Here is a 24,062-nt window from a genome sequence, read left to right on the forward strand (position 1 = left end):
TTTAGGGACACAGAACCCGCTTAACCCTTTTCGTCATATTTTATTACTCTCCGAACCTCCCCAAAATCTTATATCATCAATTCACTTTCTTTATTTTTCTTTATTTATTATTTATTTTATATTTTTATTTATTTCATAAACGTTTTTAATTACTTCAGTTGTTAACCAGTTTTGTGCTTTCGCGTAAAGGCGTCTGAGCAACCCAGTGTCTCGGTCGTATCCAAACAAGCCATATGGTCACACTCTACCTCTCATATAACAGTGGTTCTGATTAATCGCTCACTCTCTCTCTCTCAGCAAACCATCAAATCCCCTTTTTAGCGGGACTTCGCGCTCAGCCTCGCCATCCTCTCGCGATGAGACCGGCCGACACGCGACAGTGTCGAGCTGCCCCCCCACACACACAATCACAGCAACACCGACGGCAGCAATGGCCGCTTTCCGCAGAGCGGCAGCGCTGGCCGGTAAGCTAAACCTCTGGTCTGCGGCGAAAAGCGAGCTGCTCGGGGCTCCGAACAGGAATGGACGGAGGACTCGGAGGTGTCTGGCAGCCGGGCTGTCCGCCGCAGCGGGAGGTGCCCTGGTTCTGTACTTTTACAACGAAGTGTGGAGCGGCAGGAAGAGGATGAGGAGACGCAGCATCAACGGCTTGTCGCTGCCGTCCATCCCGACCGTCGCAGCTATAGAGAAGGTAGGTGGACGCAGCAGGAAGGGAGCCAAGACGCGGTTTAGCTGTGACACGTAGCCAGGTAGTGCGTCTAGTGCTTAAAATGCATCACGGTTGACGCAAGGGCCTCTATGGGTGAAAGAAGGAAAAAAAAAAAAAATCGAGGTCCCAGACCAAGTCAAATGCTGAGCATTTTCCTTCATGCTTCCTTCCGCACCAGGTTATATAACTCATTCCCTCTGCTCAAACTCTGCTTTTCCTAGAAGTTTTTTTTTTTTTTTTGAGTGGGCAAAGTGTGTCACTTATTTCCAACACGCACGGTGGAAACAGTTTGCTCACTGTTTGGATGCAGAGGAAGGAGCGGCGCTCTCCGCTCACGGTGGTGCTGAAATGACAACACGCTGAAGGCTGGCACTCGGTCACTCTCGCCACACTGCGCATATCAGGGGTTCTCGCTATGACGAGTGAAAAAAAAAAATATCCAGCACATCTTAATAAACGCAATAATGTTCAAAATCCAAATTCAGACACTTTATGAAGAAAAAAAAAATCAAAACAGCTCTATGTCAAAACAAATGATTTATCCCGAAAGAGGAGCAGAAAAACTTAGTAATGACACTTAGGGGTTGCATAGATTAGAAATTAATGTCCGTCATTTTATATTACAATTAATAACCTTGAATGAATGTTCTGCCTTGTTCGCAGTCAGGATGAATGTCATTTGATGGCTTTATAATCACTAAATGTATGCAGCCCAAACGTCATGTTCGTTGCTGTAGAGCAGTCATGTTTCCTGCATAAATGACACTCAAGCAAGCCTGTGCTGCACATTATACATATGTTTATACAGTAATGACTTAAGTTTAGATTCATACTCGAGTCAAACTTATGTAGGAAAAACTCACCCTCTAAAACTTGACTTGGCGTTTTGACATGTAACTCAACTTTTACTAACAATTATTTCATGTAACCACGAGTGAAAACAAGTTGAAAAGATGGACTTGAGTTACTTGCCATATCGTGTTATCTGTCCATGAGTTATTAAAGGCTCATAAACTGATCATATCTTTGGCTTTATGATATTGATTACATTGATGTCTCTCTGACTGAACGATGTAAACAACAAGTTTAGTCACTTATCTTCAGCATACTATTTTCTTGCTGTAGAGTTAGCTTTATTACAACACTTCCAACTTATCAAAGTAAAAGCACTTCCTGTCCTGTCATTCAGTCTTTGCATTGGGCTTTGCACATTATGTTATAATTAGAATAGAACAGAATAGCCGTTTAATGTCCCACAGTGGAGAAACTCATTTTCATCAGAAATTCGCTACAACAGACAATTGCAACTGAAAGGCTGTTTTTAAGGGGATAATGCAGGGAGTAATCAAAGGTCAAAATTATTGGAGAAAAAAAAAACAGCAGCTGGGGGCTTGCAGATGGCAGAGCCACTACATCAAAGTTCTTACTGATATATAAGTGTTACTACAGATTTATAATGACTGATTTCCTTTTTATATCATGCCCATTTATAACAAACACCATCTCAAAACACTGCATAGGACAAACAGGCACAAGACATATAAATATCTAATCAAATCAGTCCAGTTCACACCATAGCAATCCAGTCGTATAGATATATTCAGATTCAGTTGCACACAGTCCAGTTTGATTGTGATTATAATGCAATACTTCTGGGATGAACCAATTAAGTTTTTTAGTTGGCTGATGCTGATTTCCTGTTTACTTTGAGGTCTGAGCTAACTGATTCAGATCTTGATGGATTCAGATTTTAATGATTTTTTAAGAACTAGAAACACATAAAAAGTGAAAAATATGCTGCACTTTCTCTGATAAATGTAGTAGTGTCGAAACCCAGTGGTGGGCAGAGCTAACCAATAAGTTAGCTTCACTAACTCATATTCCACAAACAAAAATATTAGCTTTGCTACCATTAAACCGATGATAAATAGGGAAATTAGAGGAAGCTAATTACAATGGCAGGGCCACCATCTTATTTTACAAGCATGCTTCACAGCTTGTATTTAGTTGCATTTTAAATTCAGGTCAACTCCTAGCTTGACATAAAAGTTTGTTTATAAAATAATTTCTTTAATTTCTTTTTATGAAAGGAAAAGGAGGAAAAAATTATTAAAATAAAATTGGAGAATTTATTTTTAAACCATATATCCCAGCCCTCATTTATTAAGTTTTCTTTCAAGAAATCAGGTTGTCTCATAATTGCTCAAATGGACATTTTCAATATCTTATAAAGCTTTCTTAATTTTCTGCTCATTTTGAGCAGAATCTTAATAGTTTCAGATGGATTTTTTTCCTGTTATTTCTTTTCTATATTGGAGCTCATTCATCGATAACTTATAAATCATTAAGGTATTAACAAGACTGCTAAACCCAGACGATTAAACAGTGTTAACAAGCAACTTAATAAATACCATTTATCATGCTAGGTTCTTGGTTTGAATCACACAGACTGCCCCTCTGGGTCCCTGAGCAAGACCCTTAGCTCCAGAATGCTCCCCAGGTGCCGCACAGCGGCGGACCAATGCTCCCTGAGGGATGAGTTCTAGTGTTCCCTATGCAAAGGATGAATTTCATTGAAATGTAGCAATGACAAATAGAAATAATTGTTAAAACATATTTTTCCAGGTCATTCTTATCCTCATTTATCTGCCAGGTCTGGATTATGACCTTGCTGCTAAGCACATCAGTGACAGTTACAACAGAGCATTCAGTCTGACTGGAGAGCAGACAGTTTTTCATTGGGAGATTTTAACGGGTGTGGCATAACCACTCATCAATCTTCCTTTCAGCAACAACTCCCATCAGAATGAACAATATACTGGACTTATTCTTTGGTAACACCCAGAACACATATATTTCAACAATAAAAAGTGGATTACAAAGGACATGAAACGCAGCCACATCCAGGAATAACATGCTTTCCTTTAAGTTATCAAGTCCAGGGTGAGGGGAATGGAAAAAGAGTTTAGGAGGAAGGCCGCAGTGGCCAAAATCAACTCTAAGAACTGGGTGGAGAACAAACTAACATTCGGAAATGCAAGAGAGGTGTGGCAGGATAGAACTCCTTGATGAGCCGAGTCACAAAGCCTGAAACTGTCAGCTGTTCAGATGCTGCTTCTCTTGCAGATCAACTGAACAGTTTTTTTTTTTCACCCTGTTCAACAACAACACATCGGCCTGGATCTACCCACCGCCGAGCTCACTCCACCCACATCTCACAATCAACAAACACTTAGTGACATTCATTTTCCCAAAATTCAACCCACACAAAGCCCTTGGCCCTGACAGGCTCAGAGGCAGGGTGCCAAATAACCGCTACAGTCAGCTAAGTGGACCTCTCACCAGACTGTTTCTGCAGCTTCTGAACTCTGGTTCTGTTCCCAACCAGTGGAAGGAATCTGTGAATATCCCCATCTGAAAAAGCTAAAGCATCACAGGCTGACTTCAAATTTCTGTAAATACATGAAGAGGACTGTGTGTGACCAGTTAAAAAAAGGAAAGCGTCTGTAATGCATGGGACTGAGAATCTGGTATTCAAGCCAAACACGGAGTATGCTTAAAAGATGTATTAAGTAAAATGGAGTGGATGACAAGCAAGTGATGACCACAGCGATAAGAGATGGTGGACGGCAGACAGAGAACCAGAGGCAGACGATGCGTTGCAGGTAGGCTCGAACAGGAACTGGCAGACAGAACCAAACTAGACCAAAAGTTCAAGGCGGTGCACACAAGCACTAGCAGGTAGGGCAGAGCGAGGACTGGTTCCAGGGAAAACACAGGAACAAACAAAGGGAATCCGCTGGAGTAAACAACATATTCAGGTAGGTAAACAAGACAAGGCGTTCTGGCAGGGAGTGGTTGAATGATGCAGGTATGAATAAGGAGAGTGACAGATGATCTAAATGAGACTGATTAGTGTTGACAGCAGGTGGAACCAATTAAGGTAACTGTAGGCTGGAAAGTGACTAAGCTGATTGGATGATGACATGTGGCTGGTGGCTGAGAGGAGTGGAAAACCAGTCCAGAAAAGTCCAAAACAAAAGCAACAAAAAACTTAAATCACGGCAGTGTCAGATAAACTGGACCCACTCCAGTTTGCCTATAAGGTGAGATGTAGAAGATGCAAGCCTCGTGCTTTTAGACACCATCACCAAACACATCCGCCCTATACAGCCACACACTAGTATTGACTTTATGGAATTTTCCTTTGCTTTTACCTATCAGCATTTTCTGTGATGCAGCTCAACATACTGTACCCCCAGACATCCAGCCTTCGGTCACTATAGCGATGCTTTCTGTTTCCTTCAGCGCCTGAACAACTTTAGCCTTGCACACCTTGTAGAGATTTTGGATCATGGTTCAAGCAAAATGCACACGGGGTGGAAAGCTGTACTTTGGTTCTAATGGACTGAGAAGTCTCCTAAATCCCCCAGTTTCTATAACATGAAATAGCATCACTGAAAAAAAAAGTGTTGCAAATGCCAAATGTCTCTTGTTATTGCTGCAGTTCTAGCACACATGTTGAAGTGAGGTACAAAGGCATTTTTCAGCATTGTCTGTCCTTTCATTATCGTCCTAACAGGTGCTACTGCTTAAACCTGGTGCTGTGGCAGTTCTGAAGGTGTCTTTGCATTGTGCTAGTTTTAGCTGCAGTGTACGATAACTTTTTTTTCCCTTTTTTTTTTTTTTTTTGCAGCGCTTACATGTTTTTTATGTCCTGTCTGTCAGTGTGCCAAATGCTGCCAAACAAATGATTCAAGAGCAGTTGCAGCATCTTTGATTACAACTTCATCAGATGAAGCCATGCTGATCGTAATTGGCTTGTGCTGGCGAGATTGCAGAGACCTCAGCAAGAAATACAGTGATGTTTTAATATCACAAAATCTGATACAACAACGTTCCTAACATGTACACCTGCTGAGAAAAAAAAATATTTTCAAGAAAGACGTTTTAATGTTGGTTTACAAAACACTCAATGGATCTGTCATCACTTTCAACATTTTATCCAAGTACAACTTTCTCACTGTGAATCAGAAAACCAAGCTGTCCCGGATCAAAACAAAAACAGCAAGATAATAGGTTCACCTCAAACCACCCTATCCAAACTGGACAGCCTCTTCTCGTCCCCATCTTCACTCATTCCAGCTGCCCCCCTGAAGACATTTACAAAAAGTAATTTATTGCGTTTTCAGTACCCCCCCCCGCCCCCAAAAAATAAAAAATAAAACATAATAAGAACTGCACTTTTACACACTCACAACAGCTGCTTTTAGCTGTCACCATTTATGTGTTTTAATGTGCGTTTGATGTGTGTTTTGAAGTGTTTATTGTACTTCAAGTGCAGGGAGCTGTTGTTGGAGCCTTGTCAAAGAAAAACACGTCTCTCACCATCTGGTACAGGCAATATGTTTTTCTATTTTACTTAATTTCTCATAACATAGATTTTACTGCTGACTCAAAGCTTATCTGTTCATCTGTATCTCTCTCCTGGATGAATTCACTGAAAATGGTACTGCTGCCATTATCAGAGATTTTGACAATTCAGTTTTGTCTTCTTTTCTTAGAAGTATAACAAAGACCCTTAATCTGAATCTTGTCCTCATCAGGCTCTACAGTGGAACCAGCTCCCATTTTCTTTGTCCATGAGGCAGACATTGGCTGAGTTACATTTAATGTTCGTATCCTAGATGAAACCACAAAAAGGAGCTACTACTGCTATGTACTCTCTATTTATTATTTGAAATAGAAAGTGCTACTGTTTTTTTTGAGTGTATGGTCTGTGTTCTGAAACCTCCAGTTAGTCACTGAGCCTGGTTCTGCTGTAGGTTTCTTCCTGTTAACAGGGAGTTAACATTTTCGGTGTAGCTACATGCATGCTCAGTATGAGGGATTGCTGCAAAGTCATCAAGACAATTCAAGTGATTGTCCACTGTTGGCCCTGCGATAGACTGGCGACCTGTCCAGGTTGTACCCCGCCTCTCGCCCCTTGACAACTGGAGATAGGCACCAGCACCCCTCGCAACCCCACAAGGGATAGACGGTTTTAGAAAATGGATGGATGTCCACTGTCGCTACATGCTTGTTCAGGAGGCAGTCAATGCAATTGGGTTGGTTTAAATAAAACCATAACCTCTAACACAGGGGTGCCTGCAACCTTTGTATATGCCTCCACACACCTGAGGCAAATAATCAGGTCATTAGCAGGACTCTGGAGAACTTGACTGCAGACTGAGGAGGTAATTCAGCCATTTAATTGTGGCGTGTTGGACCAGGGACACATCTAAAAGCTGCAGGACACCCGCCCTCGAGGACTGGAGCTTGACACCTGTGCGAGAAGTAACCCTAAGCCTAAACATGCACCCAGAGCTAAAATAAAACGCTTTAAATCAAAGCATATTAATGTATTAGAATAACCCAGTCAAAATCCAGACTGAGCCTCTGTTGCAAGAATAAAAAAATATATATATTCACAGGCCCTCTCCATACAATCTGACTGAGCTTGAGCTATTTTGGTGAAGAATTTTGGGCAAAAACGTTGCCTCTATATTAATTGCTATTTGTAATTCAAATGAAAGGTGGTTCTACAAAGGGGAAATCAGAGAGATTAAATACAAATGCACACCACACTTTCCAGATTTTGTCAACACTACAATCATGTGCTACTCTGTGTTGTTCTGTCACATACAATACTTTTATGATGCACTGTCGAAATGACTTCAGTTTGCCTAGATGACTGGATGTTTTAATCGAATCGAAACAACTGAAGTCAACACGGAGTGGTTTATAGGAAATACTGAGAACACAGGTTGATTTATAAGCGATACTGAGAACACTATAGAGAGAAAATAAGCTGCAGCTGTGAAGGGAAAACACCCTGATGCCAAAGGGGAAAACACCTGGAGCATCTGCTGTGCAGTCATGAGAAGTAGGCAAAGCATCAGAAACTGTTTTAGTTGTGGATACATGATAACTACACAAGAACAAAGTGTACCATATAAATTCCAGTCTATGCTCCCTACAACTAAACAATTCTCTTTTTTAGGGGAGCCAACATCATTTTCTATCATGTTGTGCAGCGTGTGATGTCTGCCTTGTTGCCTGGGCAAAACTTTAAAAACTTTATTCATTAGTGAAAGGGAATCCCATGGGTATAGATGCTCCTAATCTTCATTACAGTAAACTCCCAAAAAGCCAAGTATTCATCTCTTACTCATGCCTTCTAGAGCCCCTTTGGTAAAGGAAGCATTAAAGCTTTATGAATGAACTTGCGCGCTCATTAGCATGTTTGCTGAGCCGAGCAGGAACTCTGTGTGCCATGGCCTGCAGCCAAGCAGGTTTAAATTTGGAAACCTCTCTGCTAATTGTACAGTTTCATGCAGAACAATCTCTTGATGTAGCACTGCAGCTAATCAAGCTGAAGCCCAAAGTCCCAACTGAAAGGCAGAGAGAGAGACTAATCAAGGAAAAAGTAGTACCGGCTTGTGTGTGTGTGTGTTTGTGTGTGCCTGTATGCTCTTGTTTAGCTGCAGCAGAAGCGTCGACGCTATTTATAATCTCAGAGAGCTATATAGAGACTGTGTGCCAGGAATAGATGGATATGCTCATTATAAAAGTTCAACAGTAATGGAGTTGGAGAATGGGAAGTTTTAGCTTGGATCTTGCCGTTCCATGAAACATTGGGACTCAGAAGGCTTTACAGCCATGGAATTTGTGCCTTCCTAGGCAGCAAGCAGGAAGACTTTTTCTTGCCTTCAAGATTAAATAGTTTTTTCAAGTTTTAACTGTGGTAATACATATATTTAACTAACATTGAGATTTATTAGAAATATGATCCTGTCAAATTGAAGATATTTTTCATTAAAACTTTGAATTTTTTTTTTGGATTAGCCCCATGATTACAGTTTGCCATTTGGCCTGTTATTGTGACTCAATGATGTTTAACCTGACTGTAACTAAGAAGAAATTACTGATTCCAACACGTCTCATTTAGTGCATAAAGAAGGTTTAGAACAGTTTCCTTTAATGTGTCACTTAGAAAATTAAATTATGTGTTGGACTACTCTTTTAAGGTACATTAAATCCATTTCCTGGAGGCGCCACAGAGTGGGAATATTATTTATACTGCCACTTGAGTATATCACAGATTATGTTTAGTCCTGAAACATACTAAAGCTTTAGGTATTCTTTTTTGTGCTTCACTTTTTGCTGAGTGAATGTCTAAACGTTCAGCAGAGTTGAAGTTCTTCAGTAAACTTGCCTGCAAGATGAATTCTCGCAGCATATGTGCGTTCACAAACACTCGAGATTTCATCTTGAACCGCTCTGGCTTCAACAGTCCGTGTCCTAACCAAAAACGGTTCTGGCCAATCATGTTGCAGTATTGAGATTTAAGGCGGGACTTACCGGTGCGGCAAAAGCAAGAGCAGCTGAGCCCACAGTCAAACCAACACAAACATGACATTCTTGTGTAAGAATCCACAATTTCTTCTATGATTGTAGAACAGCAAGAAGTGCCTTGACTAGTTTACCTTCTTGTGGCTGTTCATGATGCCTGCTGCTTCCGTTTTAATTTGATACAGTGATTGGCTAAAACCAACCTTTGGGAGGTGAGCACTAGGTGTCGCTTTGCCTAAGCAGCTCAGAGTTCTGCTGAAATTCCCTCCTTTCCCCAAATGTATTGAAAAGGAGCAGTCCCACATTGATAATGTGCAGAACTAAAGTGCTACACATTATCAATCTGGCTGGCCAGGTTAGTTCTTCTGTCACTTCTGTCCTGCCTAGTTAAACCTCCTGTCATTTTTGACTGACCTGACTGCAACACTTCCCTCCACTGACCAAGCCTTTTTGCACACACACATCCAAAACAAATGAACTCAACATTTTCTTGTCTTTTATAATACCTTGCATGCAAATAACTTCTTTAGATTCCTCCTGATTCCTTGTATGCTAGTCATTGCAATTCGGATACTATCAGTGGGATCTGTGTAAAATGTAGTTTTAATGTTTTGCAGGCACGTCCGTTTGACTTTGAGAATGGAGATGTTCACATGTCATCCCACGAGCATCGTTTCCGGATGTTCAGCTCTGTGGAGTATGAAGGACAGCTATACATGACTCCACAGAACTTCATCGAGTCTGTTACCATGAGTGAACCAAGAAGTATGTATCAGACAGTTTTTACTTTATTTATTTTTTTTAAACAAAACTGTCTTCAGACCGCATTTAGAATATTTTCCCAACACAGAGAATAGAGAAGTGCTACTCAAATAGTGGGACACGTCCCCTAGGGGGGCGTGACGATACTGCATGGGGACGCAAGAAAAGCCTTGTTCTTTTTTATCCAGAAAATACGGGCATTCTAAAAGTGACAACAGCACCCCCTGCTGTTTGTTCAGTTCCTGCGATCAGTAGTATGATGAATACTATTAATAAACTCCTAAAAAAACGCACCAAAAACTTGATGTAACTGAAGTTTACCTGTAATATTGATGGCTTGATATTATTTTTGCCATATGAGGTTCATAGTTAAAATCTGACTGTAGGTATGAGTTGTTTATATCGTTGTTCATATTATATAGCTAAAAAAAAGTTTGGCAATGTTGAAAGGTTTCAGAAAACCTTGTTACATGCTATAAATGAACCCATATATGTTATTCATTTGACAGGGGATTCTGGATAATCTGAAAACAATAAAAGTTATATTTTTGATCCATTTGTGCGGAGGCGGGGGTGGTGGCTGAAAATTGTTCCTTCTTCAAAGGGGGCGCAGCAGAAAACATTTGAGAACAACTAGTTTAGAGATAATGTTTGAGTATGTTTAGTATAGTACATACTTTCATTTAAAATGCAAAATATTTATTATTTAGGTGTTGACACCGTAATGAAATATACACACTTACGTAAGCATTTTTCCAATCTCAGAAAAGCAATAATAAGTAGATTTAACTGCGCCAGCTACCAACAACTGATGCAAATGAATTTATATTCTATAGTAAATGGATTATTTTACCAAAAAAAGATTTAAATGCATACAATTAAAACACAAATAATTGTCTAAAATGAATGCAAGACACAGTAAAGGCAATTCAAATCAACATGAGTCTTGATAGTCCCAAAGGAAATTTAAATGTTGTCAGCATCATATGATTCTGATTTCCTATCAAAAATCTTTCCTCTTATTTTTCCAATCAGATGTTTATATTCTCTCATCATTGTGTTTATTTACAAAGTTGAAGTTGAGTAATCCCTATTGTAGGATGAAATGATTATAATAAACAGTTTTAGTAAATTTAAAAAGAAACTAGATTTGGGACCACAAGTTTGAACTTAATGTAGATCTGAAGCCTAGTTCATACATGTTCCACAGAGGTGAGGTTGGAGCCATTTCAGTAACTTAATGTTAGCCTGTAAAATCAATTCTCAAAACAGATTGTCAGATTTGAAAATGGTGGTCCTGCTGTGTCCAATGTTCACAAATCTGACTGAAACTGTCACCCCCAGAGTCGAGGAAATGAATTAGGATGTTAAGAGCAACCTAAGCACTACTGAGGTTCAAACCTGTTTTAGTTCACAAAAATACCCGTGTCACTGTAAAAATGTAGAGCAACCTTGGCATTAATATAGGCTGACAATGAGGGCTCTCTTTAAACTCCACACCTTAAAGTTTGCTGAAGTTTTCAGCTGTCGAAATGAACAATCCAAGGCCTCCTGAGAAAGATTTTATGGTCAGACAAGACAATGGTTGAGCCCCTGCCCATTTTGTGCAATAGACCAAAACCAATGGCAGCAAAAGAACAAACAAACAAACAAAAAATAAAAACCACAATAATGCTACGACCATCATGTTTGACTGTAATGTTTAGGTTTGAAAGCCTTATCTTTATCGTTCCAAACACACTTATTGTTATTGAGGGCAAATAGCTTTTTGTCTTTTCTTACCACAGAAATGTTACATGAAGCAGTTTCTAGCTCATGGTAGTCTCAATCCTTGATAGATTTGGCATCATTCTCAACTATTTTCTTTCATTTGAGGGTTTAGGTCAAGGATATTTCAACTGAACAATAATCCCAAAGACACAGAAGCTGCTTTTGGGAGGGGTAAATCGGTTTAAAATTGTGCAATGGTCCTGACCCTAGGGCTATTGAAAATGTGTAAACTATGTTTACAAGCCGTATCAGTCACAGGAACCCAACCAATTAAAAATAAAAGCTCTACGATTTCTGATTGAACGAGTGGTAGAATATTCAGTCATGTAGACAGAAGCATGTAGTTTCTCTGCCGCTTACTAAATGACATCCATCCAACCATTGGTTGGGATTGTATGTACATATTTCGACCTTTGTCCATAGTTGTACAAAAGCCACAGTCACTTCAAACTTGTGCAAACATTTATCTTTTAAACGTCATTGGAGCTGTTCTTCATATTATCAGATGATCCCCAAACAGAACCATCTAAGTTAGTCTTTAAAAGCTGAAAATAATGTGACGTGGGTAACTGATGAGCATCTGACTGTCTAAGAACCCAGAAAATATATACAATAGGATTTGGTTTGCTATCAAATTCTACTTGGTTAGGTATTACTCAAGTCCCAGAGTCCCAAAAAAATTATAAATTATTTTTATTTTAGTTTACAATTGTGTCAAAAATATTTCTCACAAGGTTGTGACATCCAGCTACTTTTAGCTTTAGCCCTTTAATCTGCAGATATTATATAGTAAACACTTATAAGCAAAATGTGCTTCTGATTAGGCATACACATCAATCTCCAAATGAATCCTGCCTAGTTAAACCTAAAATCTAGTTCAGTTCCCTTTCTTTGAATGATATTCTAGCTTACTTTTGATTTTATTTGACACTTTTACAGATCTCTATTATTGATCTTTATTTGTTTCCATCAGTGTCTGGGTTTATTTAAGTCTTTTTTTTTGCCATGTGTTAAGGCTGTGAAAAATTCTAGGTTTATGAGCACATCTTTGCAGAACCTGTCAGCCTGCTGCTAGTTGTAACAGATTAGGTCTAAGCAGCCAGCCTCAAAGCAGATGGCTTTACAGCTTTTGTTTAGTCTGAGGTTAATGTTAGTCAGACACACATTCCATTTGCTCCCATGTACTCTCTCTCTTAACCGGTAAATATCTAAATTGGTGGGCACAGGCTTGAGTTTTTCCAATTTTAGAAATGTGATTGCACGCTGATGCTATCAGAAACAATTTCTCTTTTCAGTGGTCATTTGATTGAATAGCGTGCAGACCGTGCACCTGTATGTGTGTGTTTACATGTCCCCCTGGCTCGCTGTCATGCGATACAGCTGCTCGTAGCCTGTCGGCAGCAGCCGTCCTCCGCTGCCCTCTTTGAAGTTGAATTAGATGAACTTTGTTGTATAAAACAGAACAAAAGTAGTATGTGCTTTTACAGGGACATTCCACATACTACAAAGGGAAGCAAGGACCACTTCAGACAGTACAAATGGGTCTGCTATGATGGGTGTATATACAGCGAGGGTGTGTGTGTCTGTGTATTTGTAGATGTGTGTGTTGTGACTGTACCCTGCACATTAGGACCCTTTTCTAGATCATACAGATGCTATCTGACCAAGCCCACCCAAGCTCTCTTCTCGTCTTTCTCTTTCTCCTCCTTTGTCTTGTTCCCTGGCAGACAAGAGGCCATGGAGGTCCCTGACCAAACAGGTGGGAAACACACTTTATATCCCTGCTCTCTCCTGTGTCTCCTCACAGGCAGACGTCTTTTGCATGTTACATCTCCTGCTGGTTTTTCACTCTGCAGAGTTTTTCAGTTTAACATGCTAGTTTCATGCAGTGTCAGTACCTGCATAACACAAGAAAGATGCATGGTTGCGTAGGTCCTTTGTAATTTGTTATTTCTGATGTATCTTGCTTTGCTATCGTAGTTATTTTCAGTCTTCTATATATCTTTGATTTCCAAAACATTATAACATACAAAAAAAATCAATATGTCCTAATTATAGCACCACATATCATTTAGTGCAGCAGACATTTCGTGGCACATCTTCTAAGTATATTTTGCATATTTTTTACACTAGAACGTACTAAAATCAACCTTTCTGTTACAATGTGAGAATAAATGGCCTCTCACAGGGATATTTTTTCCATTGCATGGGACCTTTTTCTATTTCTTTATAAAGTTCAAAGTTAGTGTGACAACCTGTCATTTTCTTTAATCTGATTTTTGTGTGTATATGTCAGGAGCTGGAGAAAATCTTATCAGATACTCCTCCTGTATGGAGAGGATCCTCCAAACTCTTCCGTAACCTGAGAGAAAGAGGTCAGTAGAGACACATACTCACACATTTGGATACAAACCATTCATTACTTCTCTGCATTTGTAGACCTCATTTTTTTTCAAATGGCATTAATTAGATGTGAAGACCCTCATTTCATTAATGCTTTTTGCTTTGTAAGTCAGATATTAAGACACAACGAATAATAAACACTGTTTATGAATGTTTTGTAAGCAAAAACTAGTTTCCCAATCGTTTTTTGTTATCTTTAGATGCATCCAAGAATTCTCTATAAGAAAATTCATGCACTTGTCAGAAGATAAGTAGCATACATCATGGACCGGAACAATCACCTAGGGATTTTTTTCATATTATAAAATACCCCATATATGGTTGTTTCTTGCAAAAAGTAAATTGAGTAAACATTGGTTATCAAATTTCTACTCATGAACAAATCTTCTAGTACTAGGGGGTTGGTAAAGGAGATTAAATTGTTGGAAAGTATGAAAAGCATCTTTTTGCTGATTCTCTTCTCTTCTGATTAAGCTTTTTTATGTGTATTATATTGGTTATATTTAATGCTTGGATAGCTTTTACTTTTCATTTAGCTATATGGCTCCTGCATTATAGTAGATAAGGTTACAGTTTGAGCCAAAGATACACCTATCAGAATCTCATGGCCAATTTCTGACCTCCGAGAATCACTGTCCAACAAAGACTTAAACTAGCTTTAGCATCTTAACAATTAGCATATTTGCCACGGTTATCAGTACAAAAACAGCAGCCTCTATACATATATTCTAAGGAAAGGTGATGCTTCCGTAACTCTGAGGTTTTGAAAAGAGTGCCAGTTTTTCTAAGTCAGAGTCAAAGTTGAAAAGGGTCAAACAGAACAATTTTACCGTATTCTGCCCAGCTTTCCAATTATTTTTTGAAAGCCTCTCTCTAAGAGCCTAAATAAACCACATACAGGTCTCAAAATGTTGAAGAAAATTGTGTCTTTTTAGATAGTATGTCTTCATTTGAAACATCCATCTACTGTCTACATCCCTTATCTGTTCAAGGTTGCAGCAGACCTTGTGCGTTTCTGCCACAGTCATTGGGCAAGAGGGTAAAATTGTGACACAGAGAATAATTAATTGCACCCCCCCCCCCCCCCCCCACTTAGGGTAATTTAGAGAGACCGGTTAACCTAACAGTCATGTTTTTGATGAAAGGAACCCAGGCATGCATGTGGAGAACATGCTAACTTCATGCACAGAGAGCCAAGGCTGAGATTCCAACCCAGGATCTTTTTGTTGCAACGCAACGCTGCACTACAGAACAGCCTTCATTTTAAGCAACTAATGAGTTGCTGTAAAGCCTGTGCTGTGCTAAGCCTCATTAATGTTGAGAGTAGCTAACTTTTAGTGTCCACACCAAAGAATGTTGTCAGCACAACCTGGTAGAGCTTAATGTGATGCCTTCAATGATTGGAAAAAAAAATACTTCTTACACCTTTTGTGCTTCCTCTGACATCCTTTTTAAAACACCTTACTTGAACAGAATAACCACTTGTACAGAGCACCTAAAACACCGCAGAGTGTTTGTTAGTTGCCTTGGTAGTGCTTAATACAGCTGAGCAATGTGGACAAAAAGAAAATCGCCAGAATATTTCTTTCCAGAGTTGAACGGTTTCAGTAATTATCTCTATTTCAAATCAAAAGGCTAGTTTTAATTATATCTGTTTCGATTCAACCTGAAAGAACCAATTAAAAGAAGTAAAAATGCATTCAAAATAACTGTAAAGATTACAAGTGCGGACCCGATATTCAAACCGGACACAGAGTTACGTTTTAGAAGGTTTATTGAAGGGGATGAGTAGTAGCAGGTGAGGCAGGCAAGCACAACCAGACTGACCAGGGGTTGCAGGCAGTGACAGGCCATACCAGGCCAAACCTGAAACAGGCAGACTTGTGCAGCACGCAGACACTGACAACTTTCATCAGTGAGGACTGAAAACACATACGAAGCAGAAGAGTCCAGCTGGCTGAGCGCACAGGCACTGATAAAGACAGAGACCATCACACCAGGCAAGACGATCTGGCCAGGGTGAGTTGGCTGAGGCAGGTATATGTAGACAGGAGAACAGGTGAGCAGAGTTGGCAGTAATTCCTGGCAGCAGGTGAAGCTGATCTGGGCTAATTGACTGGTGACTGAGGAGTGGACAGAGCTGATTGGGTGGAAACTAATTAGTCCAGAAAAGTCCAAAACAAGGCAAACAAAAACCTAAATCATGACAGATAACTAGTTATATTTATGTTGCAAATTGTAATAAACTAAACGCTGCGTTTCCTTAAGCTCATTGCAGGACCTTCTGGATCATTCAAGACACTTTTTTAACTAGGAATATATTGATGTATGAATCCCATTTTCTGTACTATACAAAAGCGTAAAAATCTCTGTGTTTAACCATATAATAATATAAAGTAACTTCACAACACCGTCTGCCTTATTCAATCGCATTTTTTTTTCTTTCTTGATTAATTGTGTAAATTGCTTTAATAACAGCACTAGTGCTAAGTGAGCTGCGTTTATTGACTGGAAAATGTTTGAATTTTGCTTTTCCGATTGGCTGCTCACTTATCAAGCAGAAAAGTCACCAGTCAATGTTTCTTTGTGCAGCTGTAATTCAAGATTCCTGAAAAAGAACATTTTCAGTTACAGTCTGGCTTTTTGAGACTTGTCTTCTTGTCCTAGTGAAATATTATATACATCATTGTTTGTTGAAATCATTGTTGCTCACATAACTGATCTATGAATAACTGTAAAATTGTTGGTAGTCTGGGAAATATTCAGGTCTTCTGACACTTTTTAACACTGCATTGTGAGCACAGGGCTTCCCTTTAAATCTCTGATTAAATGATACTTGTGAGTTTTTGTTGCACTGTAGGTGTCACTAATCCAGGTTGTTGTCATGCTGTTCCGCTCAGCTAAACAACCTGCTGACGAAAAAAATCAGCCTCCTTTGCTTTCCTCTCCTCTCCTGATGAGCTGAGAAATAAGCTTGCCCTAATTAAGCATTTGCTACAAGAGCACATAAAAGAGGAATCGCACAGTCAGGGACTGATTCCCTATAGTGATAATTACACTGAAACACGCACACACACAGGGAGAGGCTAAAAATAGCATGTCATGTGTGATTCAGTCCCGCTCTAATGATACCAAAATTATGCTCAGGTTTGGTTTGGTCTATAGGGACACGTGTAGGAGGACTCCTAACTTTCAATTTTCATTTGGAAGTGACGAAAGAGAACTGACTATCCCAATGATTGTGAGGATGTAGGATAGATTAGAAAAGGATGGGATGTAAGAATAAAAGCTAAACACATAAAGAATAATGTTTTACATATTAACTTTAATCAATGTTAAAACACTTTTTGTTTATTCGCCTTTTTCCAACTTTATTTCAATACTTTTCTGTAAGCTGTAAGTGCATGTATTTGTTTCTGTCTTTATGTGCATGTGATTGACAGAAGACACTCATCTCTATCCCAGTGTGCACAAAGAGCGTTGCTATAAAATTCTGAAAATAACTGAATCTGACTGTCATTGAGAAAATTAGTACCGCACAGTGTTGCCTGAACACAGCCCATTATTTCAGTGTTTTCTGCACATCTGTAATATACCTGGCTGCACACTGACATGACAAACATTTACAAGTCAGAGTTATTACAAATCATTGTAGTGAGCAGTCTGACATCTCAATTCCTTTAAGCTCAGCCTTCAACAAAAGGACCAACATTATGCTGTTTACTTCTCTACTAAATGGTATCTGTACCATGGCTTTTTACCTTCTTTGTAAATTGACCGAAAGACCAAAAATCATTTTGATTATGTTTTATAGTGTGTCTGACATTTGAAGTTTGGTATTTTGAATAAGGTATTTCTTGTAAGTTTTTTTTTTTTTTTTTTTTTAACTCTTTAACTAGTATGCCATTATAAATGACTTAAAGACACTTGAGTCATACAAAACCTTTTGGAATTTTGGTCTTCTTTGTTCTGTAGTCAGTTTGAACAATATGGACATTTTGCAAAAAGACAATTTTTTTAGTTCTGAAATTGCAAACACAAAAGCCCAAATAAAATCTGCAACACCCTACAAATTCTGTTGCATATCTTCGGATTTTCCATGGACATACAGTGCCTAACAAAAGTTTTAAAATTTTCCATTTTTTTTCCCGCAAGTTGTCACTTTACAACTACTGACAAGAATGGATTTTAACAGGATTTTACATGATGGCCCAAAACAAGATAGCGTATAATTGTGCGCTTGCAGAAAAACGATACACGGTTTTCAAAAGGTTTTCCAAAGAAAAAATCTAAACAGTGATGATAACTCTGGAGGAGCTTCAGGACCCAAAGCTCAAGGGAGATAATCCATTGACAGTACAACCATTAGGTGTGCACTCCACAAAGCTGGTCTTATTGGCTAGAAGAAAACTATTGTTGAAAGAAAGCCATAAGAAGTCTAGTGTAACATTTGCCACAAGCCATACATTGGACATAAAAACACGTGAAAGAAGGTGACCAAAGTTGATTAGACCAAATCTAAACTTTCTGGCCTAAATTCTAAATATTGCACACAATTTCCACTTGACTTCACCATCCAGCATTACCACGCTAAACATGTAGCTAGAGCTACGATAGAGTGGTTTACTTCAAAGCACATCCATCCTTTAAATGGCTCAGTTAAAGTCCGGGCCCAAAGTTCAATTGAGAATTAGTGACAAGACTTCGAAATTAATGATCGCAGATGTTCCCTATTAAATTTCTCTGAGCTCAAGCTATATTGCAAGTAAGACTGAGCTAATAGCTTATTCTCTAGAAAAATACTGCCCATCGAAAGGCTTTCATTTGTAATCCCACAAATAGTGGTTTTAGAATTTGTTTTATTGCCTTTATTTATTAGTTTTCATTTATTCTTGCTCATTACTTTGGTCAATATTTTATTATTTTATTATTTATTTCTAAACATATTTAAAAACCGTGCATCATTTTCCTTCTAGTTCATTATGGCATAAAGGATATATTACTACATGTAAAATGGTTGGACAGCTACCATATTCATTGCAATAGTTCCCCATTTTTGCAACTTTCTACTTGGTCTTTTACATATATAATTAAGATACTACAAAACATTTGCTGAATATTTTGAAATAGAGCTCACAAAAAGTTTAGAACTTCCCTAAAGACCATACAGTCATTTGCAAAACTTGTTATCCGTGCACATAAATATTCTACTTCTTCCTCCAGTGTTTTCTTGGTTTTCTGTTTTGCTTTTTTGTTTATATTAGCCAAGTTAGCATAAGTTGGTGGGTGGGTTTCATTTGGAAATTCACTGGTACTCTCTCCTGTCTGGCCCCTGACTTTTCCTGTTTGGCTCATGAAATTCAGGACCGTAACTCGGGACCACTGCGGCGGTCCCGAGTTACGGTCCTGACCACTGGTCAAGACCGTAACTCGCACCGTATTCAGTGTAAGCCCGCCGTTATTTATTACTGTGTCACTGAAAGCATGGGAGCACAAACATACAGACTGTATGCAGAAACCTGAGTAGCTTCAGAGTGTATTCTGGTCTTTTCAGGTCTCGATCTGCACCGGTTTTAAAGTGAGTCCAGTTCCAAACCAGCTGGTCTACACAAAGCACTCAGCATTCAGCTAAACACAAAGCTCACACTTACTCTAACTGGTGTCATGTTCACCATCACACACACTCATGAATACATTAGCACCGGTGGGGGAGCAGCCTTCCACAGCAAGTTACCCTGAACCATCAGAGTGATCAGACAGAAAGTGAGAAAAAAGAACAAGAGATTGTAAATGTGACTGAAACAGGAAAACTCTCTAAAACGTGTTTCACTTGCCTATCCAAACACACACACATATACACAAACATGTCTTCCTCTGGATGCTTTTGTTAACACTGTGTGGGGCCAAATGACTCTCGGCGGCTCAGTAGGAAGAAGACACATTTCAAGATACTATCTTCATCGTGGAGAGGATTATGTATGTGTTAGTGTGTATGGCTTCATGTGAGGCACAAGAGGCCAGGAGCTTTGAACTTCCATAAACATTGTGCAGGAGTGCCTTAAATGTGACCTTTCTAACTCTGGGTCTTGATCTCATCACTAGGAATCATCTCCTACACGGAATACCTTTTTCTGCTCTGCATCCTGACAAGTGAGTCAATTCAATCCTTACACATTCTTTTTTCACTACATTTTTCATTTTTTTAATCAGATATGGAACAATTTTTTTTTTTATGAACATTTATTTTCTTGCACCAAACTTGAGTTTTTTGATCAAGGGTACAATGCATTCAAAACATGTAGTTTCTGGAATTGTTCTTAATGCCTTTCATCAGCATGAGGTTTGCAGTTGCAGCAGATACTTTACCATTAAAATGTCGTTTTTTTTTATTGTTTCTTAGAACAAAGCTACTATTCATCACTGACATTTTAACTAAATGAAAAATTCAGCCATAGGTGTATAGGGGCTGAAGGAGGATGTATTCCACCAATCTTGTCTGATGATGTAAAGAAAAAAACACAAGCATCTTAATTACTGGCAAGCCAAAAAGAAGCCAGTTAGATGAAATTATTTGGTCAGATGTGAACCAAGCAGTTTGTTTTACGTGAATGACAACTATAAAAAAGTACAGATGTTATTTGCTTGTTTCCACTGTGTTCGCTACGAATTAAATGGAACATTGCTAGAGTGTCTCCTTTAAAAGCTTTTTAAGGGGATTCCCCCAACTTGTCTGCATGTATGTCATGTATGTGTATATATATATATATATATATATATATATATATACATGTTAATTTGAGCAAGGATTTTATATTTTAAACTGGAGCACTTTATGTGTTATACATTCCTGACTTGATAAAAAAAATGTAAATACTCCTTTAATTTAGTCTGTATATGCTCTTGAAGCAGAAAAAAGGTATGCCACATTAGTTCCAGAGATTATCGGCAAGATTAAACCAGCATCCAGAGTTATTGTAAAAGAATAGGGTACTTCACTGAGAGACTTCATTTACCAAAATAAAACCATTATTTCCCTGCCTGCTACTTTTTTCATCGTTATTTATGGCTTTGCAATTACCTTCATGCATGCACTCACACTGTGTGTGTTTTCCTATCTGTTCCCCAGAACCACATGCTGGCTTTAAGATTGCTTTCAATATGTTTGATGCAGACGGCAACCAGATGGTGGACAAGAGGGAGTTCCTGGTGGTGAGTTGTACAGAGAGAATGACCATCAGATAAAACATATCTGTGTTATTTTGGCTATTAAATATACTGAAAGCCAGCTTTAGAGGATTACCTTTGCATGATACGTGAAAAACGTCAGACGTTCAACAGTTTGTTTCACTGTATTTTGGATTTTGTAGAGTTGAATGTTTATGATTTGTGATCCTAGTTGATTACTAGGAGAATTTATTCTGAGTGGCAGCAAATTATGATGAATGTTTAGACATAAAATGTGAACTCTTTAAAACAACATTGCAAATTTCTGTTAATTTAACAAAATGTGACAAATATGAAAAACAGAAACCTTATGTATGTTTATTTTTTCATCTAAATTATGTATTGCTTAGAGATGCAATTTTTTTTTAAATCCACCTTTTGCTCTTTTCGTGTTTAAAGCACCTGAAAAGGGTTTATTATGAGATCACCTATTTGAACAGCTTTGTGGAGTGATTGTAGCCTTTGTGAAGGGCTTCATGCGTGTTATTTTCACAGCAGGATGCAAGGGTTTGAACAGAAGATGCTGCAGGCAGGAAGGGATTTGAGTGAGTGTGGAGGTGGGTGGGAGTGGGGTGGTACTACAGCAGCAGGGGGTGGTAATGGTTTAAAATCCTGTGGGAGCAGCCAGGTGCTAGTTAGGGTATATTTCCCACATTGAATTTTGCAGCAATAGATCTGATTTCTGTGTTTTCCAAACAATAATAGTCACTGAAAGGTAAACCTATTCAAATACATTTTAAAGGAATTTATATCATCACCTCTGTTGTCTCTGATATTTGAGTTATTGTGAATGTTCTATTATCTGTGCAAGTCAAAATTATACATACAGGCTTAAATATATACATGCATTCTTAGTTCTGGTCCAATATTTGACTACTTTTCCTGAAATAATCAGTAGAATTACTTCAAAGTTGGTTTTCTGGCATGGATGGACCCATCTTTTAAAGAGTAATTCACCCCGATTTAAAGGAATATCCCAGCCCCCAGACACATTTTGAAAAATCCCACCAAGGTGGGCGGCTCCAAGAGACACAGCAAAATATCATTCAACCCTAAAGGTACGTTCACACCGAAGACGAACGAGATGTTTGAAGCGAATTATTTGCAGATTATTCCTCTGTAAACACGCTTTTAGGATCAGATTAGTGGTCCGCGATGCGAAGGAAATGCTTAGAGCGATGCAAACGGTACAAATTAGGCAAACAGAGCAAAGCAAAACTCTGAACGGTGAACAATAAAATGTAAATCACCTGCTTTGAATTGCCACTTTATGTGTATATTTGAGCCTGCACCATAATTATGTACCAGAGTAACTCCACAATAAATGAAAACTTGTGAACCACAATCTTGTTTTTTTTCCTACTATAGGAAAACTGTTGGAATAAATCTCGTTAAAACACCAAATTATTTCTCTCATTACAGCTCCAAGAGATCTTCAGAAAGAAAAATGAGAAAAGGGGAAGGAAAGGTGACGCAGAAAAGTCAGCTCAGTTGGTAAGAACTCTGTAAAAAGGTGCATGTGGATGCGAGGGTTGACTGAAATTGCTCGTCATATTTCTAGCAATGGATTTTAGAGCCATTTTTACATAGATTGGCTGCTATTTGGAATCACAGGGTAAAGTAGAATAGCAAATAACATATTTACATTGATTATATGAAGGTTGCTGTATTAGTGACAAGTCAACATTAATACTATGGGTCTTCTGTAATTAAATTGAATATTACTACAGTCATTAGTTCAAACAGCTTATGTCCCTTTTTAACGTTGCTGAAAACTAAATGTGTGCATCAACAGATGTGCAGAAATTGGCACATCACCATCTAAGTCAACTATCACTTGTAGATAAACAGACTACAGAAATAAAAACAAACTAATCTTTCATGTGACTTGTGTGGAGTGCATGCTGTGTCATGAAAGCTGACCATGTGGTAACTCTTCTATTACTGTGACAGTTATCTCAATTGTCTTCTTGATATAGTTGGTACATTTTCAAACTCTGTCTTACTCACTTCTGCTCTGGTGGAGGCTCAGAAACAACCACCAACCTTGCATTACAACACTGCCGGCATCATTCATATGAATATTCATGTCGGGGACTGCTGACCTGAAGGTTTAGGCTACATTCTCACTGAATCAAGATATGTATTGTCATTTTAAAACATAGGGACAACTTTCCTCGGCTCTAATTATTTTTTTATGTAAATTTATCTGCTCTTAAAAAGGTGAAAAAAGGCTGGTGTTCCTCTTTAATGAACCACTGATTCTGTTTTAGCACAGCAGCTATGAAAATTGCCACTCAAGTAAATGAAAGGAAACACGAGTGCCATTAGTTTAGTTTCTTACCTGTTGGTCAGAGAGAACTGTTAATATTAAAATAATAATAATAAATTCAAGCTGCAGCTTCATTCCTCTTATTTTTCCATTAGTCTTTTTGTGAATAATTTGGGTGTTTCTTGCATCTGAGAATGCATTTGACTTGTTTCTTAAAGCTTGTGTGTGCACATTTTCTTTGTCAAATACTATTAGACTATTACTATAACTATATTTGTGCCATATGTACCATAACCATATGTTTTACAGTTGTGCCTTGGTTTACACAAAACATTTATTTCAATTTAACAATGGCTGCACCTACGGTTCAGTCCTGGTGAAGCTTATAGCTCACCAAAAACACTGCTGACAGCTATTGTTCACTTCAAAGAGAAAAGAAGAAAAACATTTAGTTCCCCTTAAATTCATCATGTCACAAAGATTTTCTGAGTCATGCAGTGCTTACTGTTGTAATGCAAGGCATGCGTT

General features: G+C 38.5%; 1 protein-coding gene across 7 annotated transcripts in view; it reads left to right on the forward strand.

The window, feature by feature from the left end:
- Positions 1–350: 350 nt before the first annotated feature.
- The window catches only part of micu3a (mitochondrial calcium uptake family, member 3a), a gene marked incomplete in the record, with an annotated part of 39,116 nt that continues 15,404 nt past the window's right edge, over positions 351–24,062 (forward strand). For all 7 annotated transcript variants that reach the window (XM_036134103.1, XM_036134104.1, XM_036134099.1 and 4 more), the window contains 7 exon segments: positions 351–691; positions 9,721–9,868; positions 13,363–13,394; positions 13,932–14,010; positions 20,141–20,188; positions 21,165–21,247; positions 22,685–22,756. In XM_036134103.1, coding sequence (XP_035989996.1) covers positions 431–691; positions 9,721–9,868; positions 13,363–13,394; positions 13,932–14,010; positions 20,141–20,188; positions 21,165–21,247; positions 22,685–22,756 — 723 coding nt within the window.

This window comes from Fundulus heteroclitus, unplaced genomic scaffold (assembly GCF_011125445.2).
Source record: "Fundulus heteroclitus isolate FHET01 unplaced genomic scaffold, MU-UCD_Fhet_4.1 scaffold_74, whole genome shotgun sequence".
Classification (NCBI taxonomy): Eukaryota; Metazoa; Chordata; class Actinopteri; order Cyprinodontiformes; family Fundulidae; genus Fundulus; species Fundulus heteroclitus.